This window comes from Pogona vitticeps, chromosome 12 (assembly GCF_051106095.1).
Source record: "Pogona vitticeps strain Pit_001003342236 chromosome 12, PviZW2.1, whole genome shotgun sequence".
Taxonomy (NCBI): Eukaryota; Metazoa; Chordata; class Lepidosauria; order Squamata; family Agamidae; genus Pogona; species Pogona vitticeps.
The window spans coordinates 15,100,878-15,116,759 of record NC_135794.1 but is presented as its reverse complement, the minus strand read 5'-3'; the positions used below and the strand labels follow the sequence as shown (position 1 = coordinate 15,116,759).

General features: G+C 41.8%; 1 protein-coding gene across 2 annotated transcripts in view; it reads left to right on the top strand.

The window, feature by feature from the left end:
• The window catches only part of DIS3L (DIS3 like exosome 3'-5' exoribonuclease), a 32,769-nt gene that overhangs the window by 4,408 nt on the left and 12,479 nt on the right, over positions 1–15,882 (top strand). For both annotated transcript variants that reach the window (XM_072981967.2, XM_072981966.2), the window contains exons 3-7: positions 3,490–3,618; positions 3,973–4,108; positions 6,960–7,136; positions 13,425–13,503; positions 14,698–14,877. In XM_072981967.2, coding sequence (XP_072838068.2) covers positions 3,490–3,618; positions 3,973–4,108; positions 6,960–7,136; positions 13,425–13,503; positions 14,698–14,877 — 701 coding nt within the window. The remainder of the gene's footprint in view (positions 1–3,489; positions 3,619–3,972; positions 4,109–6,959; positions 7,137–13,424; positions 13,504–14,697; positions 14,878–15,882) is intronic.

Sequence of the window (15,882 nt, the reverse complement as noted above, 5' to 3'; positions counted from 1 at the left end):
CTAGGGAAAAATTTGGAATTCCTCCCCCTATAACAAATCTAATGTTATTGTGCTGCCCATTAGGCTCTATAAATATTATATTTCCAGGCTCTGTCTGCAGATAGATCCCAGGAGCTTACTGCATTGAGTTGGGCTATTTGCATTCTTCTTTTTGTTTTCAAGCAAGAATTTAGTTCCTATAAGCCCCTGTTTCTTCGGGCTGGGTCATTACTTGATTTCTCAAGGTTGCATAACTCTTTACTTGATGACTAGACATGAAACGCCCTGATTTCTTGCACTGCAATCCCCCAGAATTCACCAGAAATTCCCCCAATTGGCAGCTGTAGCCAAAAAAATATAAGCCCACAAAGGAATTTTTCATCATGACACTGTAAGCCTCCTGAGCGACTCCCATTCATCGCTGCAAAAGGAAGAAACGGCTAGGAGTGGTTAAGCTCTAGGGAGCCACAAGGGATTATGAGACTGATAGTTTTTGCAAAGGCACCTTTTTTCGCCTAATGGGCAGAGAGACTACCAGTCCCATCATTTTTTGTGGCTCCCCTGGAAAGTCATATGCCTGTTGATTCATAGCCAGATGTGTGAGCCAACCTCATTGAAAAACATCCCATGACTTCTAGTCTGTGATGTTCAAGGCATTCTAGACATGAATATTCAAGAGTCCATAGGACTTAAAAATGGGCAACATGTGTTGCTGTGTGGTGTTGTTTTTGTTGTTGTTTTCAGGGGTCGCAATAGTTCTCAGAATTCCATAGCTCACACAGCTGGGACTCTGAGAGGTATAGTCCCCCAAAAAAGTATTTTCCAACTCTGATAGAACTCAATTGATGTTGTTGCACCCACACATTTGGGTTCTAGAAATTTCGTGGCCAAAGCCTAAGGTGGGGAGAGGATAACTTGTGATGGCACAGAAAGTTGGCTCTTAGATAAAAGTCAGAAAATAGTGGCCAAAATCCTGTTGCTCAATGGAGCAAGTTGCACTAGAGTAGGTTCATTGAATCATTTGAGATTTGGTGAGTCAGTTCTGCTGCAAGTTCTGTTGACTCAGATGGGTCTACTCTAACTGTGAGTAGTGTAGTAAGTTGTAGCGAGAGTAAGCTCATTTGAAGCAATAGAACTTCTGGAGGAACTGACTCAGCAAGTCCCTGTTGATTCCATTGGCCTATTGTAGTGCAATTGAGTACACTAAACAACAAGATATGTGTATGAGAGACGAGGTGGCCTTCCTTGAGTCCTCCTAGACATGTATTGTGTGTGTGTGCAATGTGCATGCAAGCACCAAGGTGCTGAGCCCATGAACCCTGGTGCCAGCTGGAAGTAGGGAGGCAAGGGGGTGTCCAGGCATTGATGCCACACACCAAAAATCAAACTTCCTCCAAATTTTCTTCCTCTTGATTTTGTTCTCCCTGCTTCAAGACTCCGGGAAGCATAGCAGTTCCCTGAGACTTTATCCAATCACCTAAAATCTGGCAACCCTGCCCACAATATTCAGCTCATCTGTTTGGCCAATTAACAGATATGCTTCAAGTTAGTTGGTTTTTCAGAGGTTTATTTGGCAGATTTATTTCATCTTTCCAGTGAGATTGTATAAGGCAAGAAAATTCCAACCAAACTGTGAAATCTGCTGCTTTGCTGTTCTTTTTTTTTTTTAGACTTACAAAGGTTAATAATATGCCCCAGCAGCTTTGTGAGTATGTTGGCACTGCGTATGCCCTTGGGACCTCAAAGGTTAATCAGGGATTTCTCCAGCTGACATTAATTATACCATTATTATCTGTGAATATATTTCAGAAGTAATGGAAGTATTCTAATCCATAGTCATAACAAGGCAAGTTAATGAAGATACTTAATGCTTTCCTGCTGCTTGCATTTCTTTAACCGTAGGGCATTCCCTGGGTTGTGTGAAAGCTTTTCGTGTGGGTGCCTGTAAGATTATTTCAATCTTTTTCCATTTAAGATACCCAGGCCCGGCCTTTCTCTTTCTGTGTGTAGTTCTTGTGCAGCCTGAGACTCATGTGAAATTTGAGGACACAAAAAGCTATAATCTATAAATCTTTTCCCCATGGATCATGCAATTTGATGGGACAAATATAGAGTAAATAGGGAGGCATCCATCCACCGTGGGGCTGTGCACTTTTGAAATCTCAGATGTTTTCCACTGTGCATTAATGACTTAACTAACAGTTTTGTTGTACTAAGTATTGTACATATTTTGCATGTTTAGTGACTCAAAGGGATCATAATTAAAAGGATCTATTAGAAGCCCCTTTTCCAAGTTAGTTTTCAGTACTACAGTTTTGTGAGTATTTTATATAAAGATATAATAACAACATTATTACAGTATTTAGTTGTTATGTTTAATATTCAGAAAATGGCACAAGAGAGGTGAAGGTATAGGAGAGGTAAAAAAAACCCACTGGTCCTGAGTATTCTTCTTCCTCCCTAACCTATAGGAGTTCTGTTAGAAGGCCTTTATGCAACTCGCTGCTGTATTCATGTAACCCTGTGTCATTATGGAAATCAGGGACGATCTTCACCCATCTCAGAAGCTGCCTCTTGCATGTTCTGTGGGAGGTAGGAGGCAGGTCCAGCCTAGCCCTCTTCTGCATGACTGACAGCACAATAAACCTAACAGAGAGGGGCTTTAAAAAAATCCATTTATTTCATTTTTTGAAAGTTCTAATTAGATTTAGATTTGTAGTAGTTGTAATTTTTATGATTTTATATATTTTTATACTGTTTTGTTTTATTTTGTAAGCCGCCCCGAGTAGACATGGTCTAGAGGGGCGGGGTAAAAATCAAATAAATAAATAAATAAAATAAATAAATTTAAATTATGTTAAAGGTTTTTCTATGGGCATCTTAAATTTATAAGAAAATGTTTTGCATTGTACAGTACTTGTATGACAATAAAAAATCATAATTATTTTTCTTTCTAAAAGCCGTAACCAATTCCTCTGTAAAATCGTAAAACTAAAAAATTTAAAATTGCTTAACAGGTATTTATTATATGTTTAATTTAATCCAATTCAAAATTTGATTCAGTAATTATTATTAATAAACATTTATAAAATGCTTACTTTAGTTGAGCACTATAATGATAAGACAGCATCTGCAATTTCAAGAAGTGTGATAAAAGGGAGACAAGAAATTGAGACAAGGAGACGAGGTAAGGAAGAAGAAAAGTAACTTCATGCAACATTGTTAAGATATCTTTTACATAGTGGTTTTAATAAATCTTGCCCATTAAAACATGTAGTCATGGAGTCAAAATTCTATTAGTGATACTCTCTCTGAATATAATATAATCTGTTAATCTAGACATTCTAACATTGGGAGCAGATTCCATGCTTATGCTCAAGTTTCTTTTGGATGTTACTTACATGCACAAGACAATCTGAATCTTAATTATTCTGTGTCAAAATTAATCTTCCTTTAATCGGGCTGTATTGCTTTGACGAAAGCTGCCTTTCCCCCCTGTTTCCTCCACAGACAGTACAATAAACTGCGAAATTTGGTGAGGGATGCCCGTCATGATTGTGTTCTGTTTTTCAATGAATTCCATCTGCTTTCTTATTTGCCAAGAGACAGAGGAGAGCCTTTGGAGAAGTGGCAGACAAGGTACGTCTTCAGCTTATGTTGTGTTGGCACTTAAAAATAGTGTTCCAAGCCTGTGATGAGCAGCTGTTAGTCCATATTTTAGACCTAGCCTGCCAGTGACTGCTATCTGACCCACATATTGCACACCCATCAATTGTGCTAAGATGGGAACGCCTTGCAGTGATTTAATCGGGGGTATTCCAGTGTGGTATTAGGATTACAACTGTTCCCGCATGAATGCTGGGAGCCACGCAAGAAATAAAGGAGATCAGGTACCGTGAGGATTTGAAATCGCAACCTCTTGCTCCAACCAGTCGCACGCAACACTTGTGTAACATGACACAAATTAGTAAATGTGAATGCTTGCTCCCCTAGGAGTATTTATAATGCATCCGTGTGGTACTATAATCATTTCTTGGGTCAGATGCCTATCGTCATGGTTACAGAGGATGAAGAATCTATCCAGCAACTTGGAAGTGAAACAGAAGGTGTCTTTGTGATTTCATTCAAGGTAATGTTTCTGTGCTGTTACAGTAAAGCCGACTGTTTGTGGCTAGATTCCTGACGTCTGGCTGCAGAAATCCTCCTGTGCCTTTTCTCAGTTTGCATGAATTAAAGCAGCATGAATTAAATTCTGATAAACATCAAAATGGTTCAGTTATAGAGGACATGAAAAAGAAAAATTTGCCTCTCAGAAAGAAAGAATAAAACTTAAATGTCCTCAGAGCTCAGTACTTGGCTTTTGTAAAAGCGAGGAACAAATTTTAAAAGCCATCACATTATTTCCTTTTGCTCCCGCCGCATTTCTTTTGATTAGTAAATGCTTTGAATGTATCTCTTCAGTGGAATAACTTAACAACTGGCATATCTGTATTAAATTTATATTTGCATCTTAGATACATTATCTTTTAGGACTTTAACTCCCAGAATCCCCCAGCCAGCATGTCCATAGGCTACACACGGTCTGGGAATGGCACTCCCCCCAAAAATAATATTTCCAAGCTCCACCCATATTCAACCCACTTATTACACAATTGGTATATCTGTGTTATGAGCATTTAAATCTGCACTATGTAGTACAGTGGACCCTTGACTTACAGACTTTTTGAGTTACAGACTTCTCTGGCCGCAAAATTTAGGTTTGACTTGCAGCATGAGAATTGACTTACAGACCAGAAAAAAACCAAAATGGAACAAAAATGGCCTGTTACGGGATTAATCAGTTTTCAATGCACTGTAGGTCAATGGAGACTTGACTTACAGACTTTTTGACTTGAGAACCGCCTTCCAATACAGATTAAGTTCTCAAGTCAAGACCCCACTGTACCATGGTAAATGCTGGCCTTGGATGAGAGAGACTCATATCTCTGCCCAGCCATGAATTCCACTGAGATGCCTTCTTGAGCCATTCATGGCCCTGAAACACAAACCTAGGAATAGCTGTGAGGGAATTAGACAGGACAGTCTCACTTGTGCCACCATGAACTCCTTCAAGAAGGACTGGATACAGATACAGTAGTGCCTCGCTAGACGATGTTAATCCAATTGAAATCGCTGTCTTGTGAAAACATCGTCTAGTGAAAAGCGTTTCCCTATTGGAATGCATTGAAACCCGTTTAATGCATTCCAGTGGGGGGAAATAGTCATAGTCTATAGGGAAAATCGCCCATAGGGAAACCATTTTGCGAAGCGGCGATCAACTATTTAAACCGCTGTCTTGCGAAGCATTGGTCCTGAAAACATCCGTTTTGCGAACATCGCCCATAGGGAAGCCATTTTGCAAAGCTGCCGATCAGCTGTAAAAATCGTCGTCTTGCGAAAAAACAGTCTGTGAAGCACGGATCAAATGATCGTCCAGAGAAATCCCCCATAGGAGAAACCGTTTTGCGAATTGCTATAGCGATCGCAAAATGTCACCGTCTAGCGAAAAAACCGTTTTGCGGGGTAATCGTCTTGCGAGGTACCACTGTATAATGATTGTATGCAAGTATGACACCAACGGTAGTCACCCTCCTCTTCTGTTTGCATTTCCCTCTCACTTTTCCCTCCTGATTCTGGTTATTGCCACTTAAGGATCCCATGTTTCCTTATGATACAGTACTATATCTGCATGCATCACTCGATCATAAGGAAATCTGACATCTAGATTTGGGTCCCATTGCTGCTGAGATTGCTCAAGGAGCTAGGCACGTTCTGCACATTGTCTGGAGTGGCTGATCAAAGAGTGGAACAGGTTTATGAGACAACTTCACAATGCAATCCTGATTTGGACGGTCTGGATTATATCCCTTAGGATGGGGATCGAGAACTCCTCCCCACCCCCACCCCCAGAGAACCATTGATATTCAAAAGTTAGTTAATGGTCCTCGGCTTCTCTTGGTCAAAACAAAGCCAAAGGTGGGTGGGATTTATAACATCACAGAATTGTATGACCTCTTTCTTTGCAGGTCATAGGATATTAAGCCAAGGGCTTCATGCTACCCACGTGCCACAGGGTCCTTAGTCCAGCTTCAGGGTAACAAAACAAAACAAACAAAAACCAATGGCTGTATAGAACAATATAGTTACAACAGCTTCACATGGAAGTCTGTATTTAAATTAAACTGTGTTAAGTCTCTTGTTCTGCTTGGGCTTGAGGCCTGCAGGGGAAGTGAGCACTGCCAGGCTTTTAATAGTTTCTGGGAATCAAATCCAAACAGGCCAATCACTACCGGTCTCTCAGAACAGGAAGCTGGAAAGCTGCCAATGGACCTTGCCGCCTGAGCAATGGAAAGAAGCTGTCTGACACCCTGTAATGGCGGCAAGACCTGTTCCGTTTTAGATTTTATCCTTGGGAAGGAGCCAGCTGTGCTCTCTAGAGGACTCTTGGCCAGTTTTGTATTGCTTGGCTTCCGTGAGCAATAGACATCGGACAAGCTTATTGGGACTCACGTCTTGAGTGCACAGATGGTGGAAGTGCCATGTCTCCTGGCCAAGCTAAAGTGCCGTATTTTTCCATGTTTAAGACTATACTTTTGTCTAAAATTTTTAGACAAAAAATTGAGGGTCATTTTATGCATGGAAGTAAGCTGAGGAGAGAACAAATGCAAGTGGAGGGGAAAGCAGGGATCAAAGTGATCCTGCAGTGCTTTGATCCCTTCCCCCTACACTTGCTAAGCCCCACTTAGATTTCTTAATTTGGGGTTAGAAAAGTGGGGGCATCTTATACATGGGGCATCTTATAAACGGAAAAATATGGTACTACAAGTTTTTCACCAGGGAAAACAAGCAGAAACTCCTTTGACTCTTCTGCTGATCCCTGTAGGATCAGGGGTGAGGACATTAAGAAATCTAATGCTGATCTCCTTTATCTATCCACACAGAATTATTTAGACAACTTTTGGCCTGATTTAAAAGCTGCTCACGAGCTTTTTGATTCCATAGTCCAGTCACGACGTGAACGGGAGAATGAAAGCCAAGAAAATAATGGGAAGGAGTATGCCGAACATGTCCCCGTGGAAGCGCTGGAAGCAGGGATCAAATCGAGAAGATACGTTCAGGTGACGTTTGTGATTTCTGCATGGTAAAATCAGAAGCCAGGATCCAGTTTTGATACACATGCTGATGGAAGGCAGATCCAGGATTAAGTTGTTCCTCACCTAGACCTGCCACCCCACACATCCTCGGTGTCTGATTGGGAAAGCTGGATAAACCTCCATAGCAAAATCTAATTTGGATCAGAGGGCTGTTGGGGGAGGAGGGAAAGAAGGAGACCTCATGGTGCGGGTGCTCCATGGGAAGGAAACCATCTCTTCTGAGATCCACTGCCGAAGCTTCGTCCATCAGCATGTGTATTCAGTCAGACCATGGCCAAAGCTTACCATTATAGAAACAGAGTTACTTTCGTAGAAAGCATAATCATCTAGATCAGGCTAGTGGAAGGTTCGTGGTGGGCAATGAACTGCTTTTACACAGTCAAATGTAATATCAACCGAACTGTCAGAATGGAGCGTCTATTTCAATCGTCCATCAAGAGGTGGGCAGTAGAAAAGTATAATGAAAGGAGAAATGGTTCAGGTAGAGGAATGTGTGCAGAAACAGCATAGTCAACTTTGCAAGGAGGCCATTTTCAAATCTGAAGGCCTAGGAATGTAAAAGAGAGAAGGTTGTTTCTGCCCCTGGTAACCAGAGAGGTGTACTGAGTCCCAGAACTTCAGACATACAGTGGTGCCTCGACTTACGAACGTCCCGAGTTACGGCTAGCTCCAGCCGCAAAAGTTTTGCTTCGACTTGTGGCCGGAGCTTCGAGTTACAACCAAAAAAAGGCAAGTAAAAAGGGCAGGGAATTCAAATTGATAGCCGTGGTAGGCGAAGAGGCTGCTTCTTTGTAGCTCTTTCGCCCCAACGGTTAAGAGTGAGTGCAATTGGAAGAGGCTTCGGACTGCCTGTTAAGGTAAGGTGTGGCTTTTTGCTTTTTAAAAACTGTTCTGGGTGGGTTTTGCAGTGTGGTTTTGGGCTGGGTGATGGGATTATGTTTCTATGCTGTGATGGGTCTTGCAGGTTTGTTTGTTTTTTGTTTTGTTTGTTCCATTTCCAGTGGGTCTTCTGGGATTTGCTTGCTTTTTGGGTTTTTTCCCCATTTCCGATGGGTCTTGGGGGGGTTGTTTGCTTTTTTGGGTTTTTCCCCCATTTCCGATGGGTCTTGCAGGGTTTGGTTCCTTTTGGGGTTTTTCCCCTATTTCCGATGGGTCTTGCATGCTTTGCTTGCTTTTTGCTTTGCTCTTTTTGCATTTCTGATGGGTCTTGCACACTTTGCTAGCTTTCTGCTTTGCTTTTTTGCATTTCCGATGAGTCTTGCAAGCTTTGCTTTTTTTGCATTTCCGATGGGTTTGCTTGTTTTTCTCCCCCCACCCCACCTTTGGCCAGAATGGATTAATCGTGTTTCCGATGGGTCTTGCAGGGTTTTGTGGGTTTTTTGGTGAAGTTTTTCTTCGGATGGAACAGATTAATTGCATTTCAGTGCATTCCTATGGGAAATGGTGGTTCGATTTACGACCATTTCGACTTATGACCGGAGTCCCGAAACCAATTAAGTTCTGAAGTCGAGGCGCCACTGTACACGAAACAAAAAAGCAAGGATGGATTGGTAACAACATTTCTGTACTTCTTTTCTATAAAGTGTTCAGTGATGGCCACGTTAATGGTGAAAGCACAGGTATAAAACAGTTTTCAAAGAGGTTGCCATGTTAGTCTTTTTAAATTTATATGAGAAAAACATAATAAAAATAAAAACCAAATGTATTGTGGCATTTTAATTTCAGTGGATTGCAATTCCTTTCACAAGTGAAACAGTTAAAACAAATAGGGAACAGTTAATCGTGAAAAAATCCTGCAAATAAGATTCTTTCTTATCAGTATTTTGTTTCTTCCTAGCTCTTTTGCTCTGACATCATAAAATGGGCATTGTCTCTGTGGAAAGAGATAAATTAGTCTGTTAGTATAATGTCTACAGTGGCCTTTATAGGTCATTACAGAGTTGATGGGAAATAAAACCATCATTTGGGAGATCTGGCATTGTGTTCACAACCTATTTATTTTATTTTAATTAATGTAAACCCCGCATTTCAATTCAAAGATCCCCAGTACAGCTAACAAGACAAAATATCAATATAAAAACACTTAAAGTCACATAATTAGGATACTGCTGCAATAAAATGAGCACAGAAGACAAATTATAACAAATAAACCAGGCTAGCTAGTGGACTATAAGATGCTTTCCAAAACAAATGAGCCTTCAAGAAGTGAGAAAAAAAGTTGTTCAAGAGGACATCAAATTGTTTTCCTTGGGCATTTGAGTTCCATTATTCATTCATTCATTCATTCATTCATTCATTCATTCATTCATTCATTCATTCATTCATTCATTCATTCAACTTGTATGCTGCCTGCACCCTGCAAGGGTCTCTGGGCAGCTTCCAACACAATATGGACATGACCCAAAAAGGCTTTCTTGCATTTCTACAAATTTTGCTTCAGATATATTTATTTATTCAATTTTTATACCACCCATCTAGCAAATTGACACTCTAGGCAGTGTACAGAAAGTAAAACAAAAATAATAAAACACATTCTAAAATACAAACAACAGGGGGAAAAACTTTGAAAAGAGAGGTGGCAAAAAACTGTCAGGAGGCCAAAGAAAACCTCTTCCTCCTCCTCCACACATTTCATCAATGGAGGAGAACCTTCTCAAGGGCTTCTTTTAAAAGCTCTTTGTTAGTCGTGTTTTTTTTAAGGCATGGAGAGAGGATGCCTGGCGTAACACTTTCAGCAGCGCATCCCACAAGGAAGGGGCCACAGCAGAAAAGGCCCGGATCCTGTTTGTTGTTTCCCAGGCCTCTCAATGGGTCAATATTCAGAGGAGCGTGGTCTCAGTCCAGCTTGACAGGAGACACTCAGACAAGTAATGAGGTTCCAAACTGTTCAGGGCTTTATATGTTAAAACCAGCACTTTAAGCCTAGTACAGAAGTGGACTGGTAACCAACGCAGGCTAGCCAGGATTGGGATGATATGGTCATATTTCTTCACCCTGACCATGTATCTGGCTGCTGCATTTTGGACCCCTTGAAAATTCCATGTCAGCCTCAAGGCCAGCCCCACATAGAGTGCTTTACAGTAGTCAATTTAGATACAGCAGGGATTGGCCATATGTAGACACCTTATCGATTTTTGGAGGCCTCTGCTACCTCCTGTTGCCAGCCAGCTCTACTAAATTTGTCAGATTAGTGGCAAAGAAGAAGAGCATCTCCTAAAAAGAAGGCCTGCAGGGAACATGAGCCATATTTTCAATGCTCCTGGAAGTATCCTGGAATATTGTTTGGCTTAAGAACATGAACCTCATGCACAATGTGTATATAAGGGAAGGTGTGGGAATAGGGTCTATTACTACAAATTGGGTAGGACAGCAGCAGTTTGGAGCAGAACCCATCGTGCCTTTAGGGAGCAGCCACAGTACACACACAACCCACCTTTGAGATACGGATAGAATACACTAGAGTAAGGATGGGACATATAGGGCACTTTCGGACTGTAACTTGCAGGATTTCTCAGCATTAACTATGTTAGCTGGAGCCGATGAGAAGGGCTTTCCAAGAACATCCAAAGGACTGCACGTTCCCTTCCATTGTTGTGCTGGAGAGAGTCCTTTGCTGCCTTAAAGGGTGGGCCAGGTTGATCCTATAAGCAGGTCGTCTTTTAAGCATCCTGGCTTCAAATCATTGAGAGCTTCAGAGTGATCGAAATGGGCTGGTAGTCAGCGTTCCTGGAACAGTGGATGTGGCACATGATTTGGAGAGCTGGCTGTGGTCACAACGTTGAACCTTCTTAAATTTCAGAATGTGTTTTCAGAATGGCAGTGTATAGAGCACACTGTAGAAGTCCAGACAGTGATTGAAACCTAGTATTAAGGAGGCCCGTTGAATTAGCAGACCTTCCATAGGTGTTGATCATGGATTCAATGGGCCAACTCTAGTCGTGACTTAATACTAGATTTCCACCAAGAGGTAACTGAGCTGTAGGTCACCATGGCCAGATCCGCTTTCTCCAGGTAGAGGCACAGTTAGCACTTTAACTCAACCTGGACTGTGGTGCTCCGTCCTGTAGCCACCGTCCTGAAATATCGAGCTAGGTGCAAGAGAACTCCCAAAATGAAAACAGATTTTTAGGGCAAGTGCAGGCAGCCACCGGATGCCACGACTGGCATTTTTTCGCTCTGCCCCAAAGACCACTGGTCTTAGGCACAGCTGTTTATGCATTTTATTACCCCTATGGAGCCATAATATAAAGGAGATATTATGAATGCATTTTACTTTGAAAATCGCTCAATAAACAAGTTCCTTGGCCAGTTTACAAGGACATGCAAAGATGTAAGACATAAAACTGTACCAAGCAAGACGAGCATCAGAGATTATAAGTGTTAGCTTGCAAAAAAACCACAATAGAACCAAGAAAAAAAATTGGAGATGATGAAAAGGACTGAAATGGTTTTTAAAATGCTTGAGGAATAAAAAGGGCATTAAAATGCTGTAACATGAGCCTCGAGCAAGTCTGTCTGAGGAGGGCCTGTGACAAGTGCAAGCAAGGCCACTGCTATTTCCCTTGTAGTGTTGCTTCCAGCTTGTCTTATTTAGTTCGGGTGCTTGGAGGAGGACTGTAGGACTGTAGAGACTAAAGGTCTAAGTAGGTGGATGTGGGAAAAGGCACTTCAGGTGGGCAGCCTCAAGCTCTTTGGAGTTTTAGATGTTAAATTCAGGACTTTGGATTGTGCTGAGAAGCAGAGTGCTAACTGGTATTGATGCACAGGTATGGGTGTAGGAGAACATTGGCCTGTCCCAGTTTGTAATCTCGTTTTCCTGTTCTGGACTAACCAAACTTTCCACACTGTTTTTAGGGGTAGCCCCATGCAGTAATCAAAATGGTTATGGTGGCTGAATAAAACTTGCAAGTCTTTCTCTTTAAGCTAGAGTCATGAAGAGCGCCCGTATCTCGTGACAGCGATTCATCCAAGAACGCCTCAAACAATAAACTTGATTCTATTCGCGAAGGCTTTCACGGCTGGGATCTAATGGTTGTTGTGGGTTTTTCGGGCTCTGGCCGTGTTCTGAAGGTTGTTCTTCCTAACATTTCGCCAGTCTCTGTGGCCGGCATCTTCAGAGTGCTGTCCACAGAGGCTGGCGAAACATTAGGAAGAACAACCTTCAGAACATGGCCAAAGAGCCCGAAAAACCCACAACACCCAATAAACTTGATTCTTTAGGGAGAGTTCAGCCTCCTTCCAAAACAAGCTGAATGCATATTAAACGGTCTGTTGCCTACAAAGAGTACAGTGGTGCCTCGCTAGACAGTTACCCCGCATGACAGTTTTTTTCCCTAGACATTGACTTTTTGCGATCGCTTATAGCGATTCGCAAAACAGTGATTCCCATGGGGGAATTTCGCTGGACAATGTTTGGTCCCTGCTTCACAAACCAATTTTTGCTAGACAACGATTTTGACAGCTCCCTCCGTGCTCGCAAAACAGGTGTTTTCGGGACATAAGACAGCTATTTAAACAGCTGATCAGCGGCTTTCCTATGGCCAATCTTCACTAGACAACAACGATTCTTCCCCATTGGAACACATTAAACAGATTTCCATGCATTCCAATGGGGAAATGCTTTTCGCTAGACGATGATGTCGCTCAACAGTGATTTCAGTGGAACAGATTATCATGGTCTAGCGAGGCACCACTGTATCTCTATCTTGTCCAGACCGAGCCTCCATTTCTTGCCTCTCATCTAGCTATCAATCAGTGACATCTCACTCCACATTCCTTGAGAACGTGCTCCAGTGATTTTGTGTGGATATTGAAAAGCGTGAGGGAATGAAATGGGGCCCTGTGGAACTCCACAGCATAACTGCCATGCGCTGTGGTCCCCAACTGCAGCTTCTGGAATCAGTTATCCAGAGAGAAGAGGAGCCACTGCCAACCAGTGCTTCCACTTCAGACATCCCGTGATGGTTGATAGTTTGGAAAGTACCTGAGAAAGCGAAGAGAACCAAAAGCGTTCTCTCATCTTGTAGGTCAGTAAAGATAGTTTCTGTTTCAAAACCAGATTTTAAACCGGTAGAAAAGGAATCAGAAAGTCACATTTACCCATAGAGGAGTGGAGCTGATCAGCAAAACAGTTGGCTGTCAACACCATGTTGATGGCCCCAGTCTCAGACCTTTGTAAACATAGATCTGAAGTACACATAGGCTCATATATGTGTATTGGTTCTTCACTATTCCAAATTTAATTTATTGTAGGGGGTCCTTAATGTGAATAAGCACAGAGCACAAGTAGAAGCCTTTGTACGACTTCAAGGCGCTAGCAACAAAGACACAGGTAAGAACAAGTTCATTACCTTCAGCTTTGAGAGTAAACCTGGCAGGTTTCACCTTCATCAACGCATGGCTTGGCTCACTTCCTTGGGTTATCTGCAGCCCTTTTACTAGAGCGGCTTGGCCAGATATTGGGAGCTGGTAAATGGGCAGCTGCTATCTCATACTAGGTAACATTTTTATTTCTCTTAATTATGTAATAGCAGGTATTGTGTTGGATTTCAGTTGTCTGTAGTCACTCGTTTTCCAGGTACTCAGAATTAGATCTGTTTCCTTACTTGGAAATAACACATTGGATTCAGCATATTAGCATTAATCCACCCTTGTGCAGCAACCAGAAGATGACGTGACTGTAAAATAAAACATCCCCTGAAAATAAGCCCTAATGCATTTTTGGAGCAAAATTTAATATAAGACCCTGTCTTATTTTCGGGGAAACACGGTACTTCCATGTTAAAGAGGAGAATAAAATATTATGAAAGTAACATGAGAAGGTATAGGAAATGTTACATTTAAAACAGTATTGTTTAGTTATATTAGTTGGCTTGTCCTTTGTTTTTAAAACAAAACTAAAGATGTTAACTAACTCATTATTTCCAGAATTTAATCTCTTTACATCCTTCAGCACAACAAGAGCCCCTAAGAAGGGGTGCTTGGAGGGAGGTGTCCAGAAAATGCTCTCTAAAAGTTTTTGTAAGCTTCCCATAAAGCAATACCTCACTTTCAGATCTGTATTTTAAAAAGAAGGCTTTGGCTGTGGCATGAATCGATAGCATGATGTCTTGCAAAAATGTTTTTTTTTAAGAAAGAAAATAAAAATAATAAGACACTTGGGCTAATATAAAATATTACTGATACTGTAATACTTTAACATTACTGTTACTAATATTACTCTTATTAATTCATCTGCTACTTTAACAAATTGGTTATAGTTTATATGTTGGAGAACTTTACGTATGTTATTCATATTGAGTTGTGAGAGTGATTTCACCAATGTTGGTGGATCATCTGAGAACATTAGTTGTCAGAAAACTGAAGAAAAGTCCAGTGCATTTTTTTGGCCCAGGATTCCAGCTGTACTTGTGCAGCACAAAATCAATTTTCTGTGGCAAACTGGGAAAGAGGATTGCCGCTGAAGATAGGAAATGTGGATCTGCTGCTGCCTGCTCTCTCTCATTGTGTTGTCACTTGCACCCAGATCTCAAAACTGATGTCCTTATTTATGGCCCGAAAGCCCGAAACAGGGCCATCCACGGTGATGTTGTCGCAGTTGAATTACTACCCAAAAGTGAATGGAAGGGACGAACGGCTGCTCTTTGCGAGAATGAAATGGAAGACAAGTCCTCAGGGGAGGTTTACTGCGAGCCGATGCCCACAGGTACAGTTAGAGCCCAGACTCTTTTTGTGCATGCAGGTCTTGCATTTAGATTACCTTATTTTTCTGTGTATAAAATGAAACTTTTTCCTTAAATAATTAGACAAAAAATTGAGGGTCGTTTTATATACGGATGTGGTGGCGCTGCGGGCTAAACCGCAGAAGCCTGTGCTGCAGGGTCAGAAGACCAAGCAGTCGTAAGATCGAATCCACGCGACGGAGTGAGCTCCCGTCGCATGTCCCAGCTCCCGCCAACATAGGGGTTCGAAAGCATTCATATGCAAGTACAGTGGGGTCTTGACTTAAGAACGGCTCGAGTTAAGTACATTTTGACTTAAGAACCACTCTCATAGGAAAATATTGACTTGACTTACATACTTAGATTTGAGTTAAGAACTGAAAAAAAACCACGTGGGAGGCAGGGAAAGTGCAAAATTTGAACTTTCACTTAACTGTTGGCCAGTGAAAAGGGTGCCTGTCTGCTTCCTCACTCCTCCCAGCGTTTAGAGAGTGGATTGGGAGACAGTCTTCAGACTGCCTGGTACTGCCTGGACTGTATTTTCCCTGCCTTCCCTGAACCTTTCTTGACCTAAGAAAAAAAGAAACAAAATATCCCCCTCTAGTGGTCGAAGGCGGAATAGCAGCTTCCCATTAGTTTCTACGGACGGAAAAGAGCAGATACGGATCAAATGGTTTTCAATGCATTCCTATGGGAAATGCAGATTTGACCTGAGAACTTTTTGACTTGAGAACCGCCTTCCAATACGGATTAAGTTCTCAAGTCAAGACCCCACTGTAGATAAATAGGGACCACCTCGGTGGGAAGGTAACAGTGTTCCGTGTCTAAGTCGCACTGGCCATGTGACCACGGAAGATTGTCTTCGGACAAACGCTGGCTTTATGGCTTGGAAACGGGGATGAGCACCGCCCCCTAGAGTCGAACACGACTGGACAAAAATTGTCAAGGGGAACCTTTACCTTTTTATACATGGAAGGCAGCCACTTTTC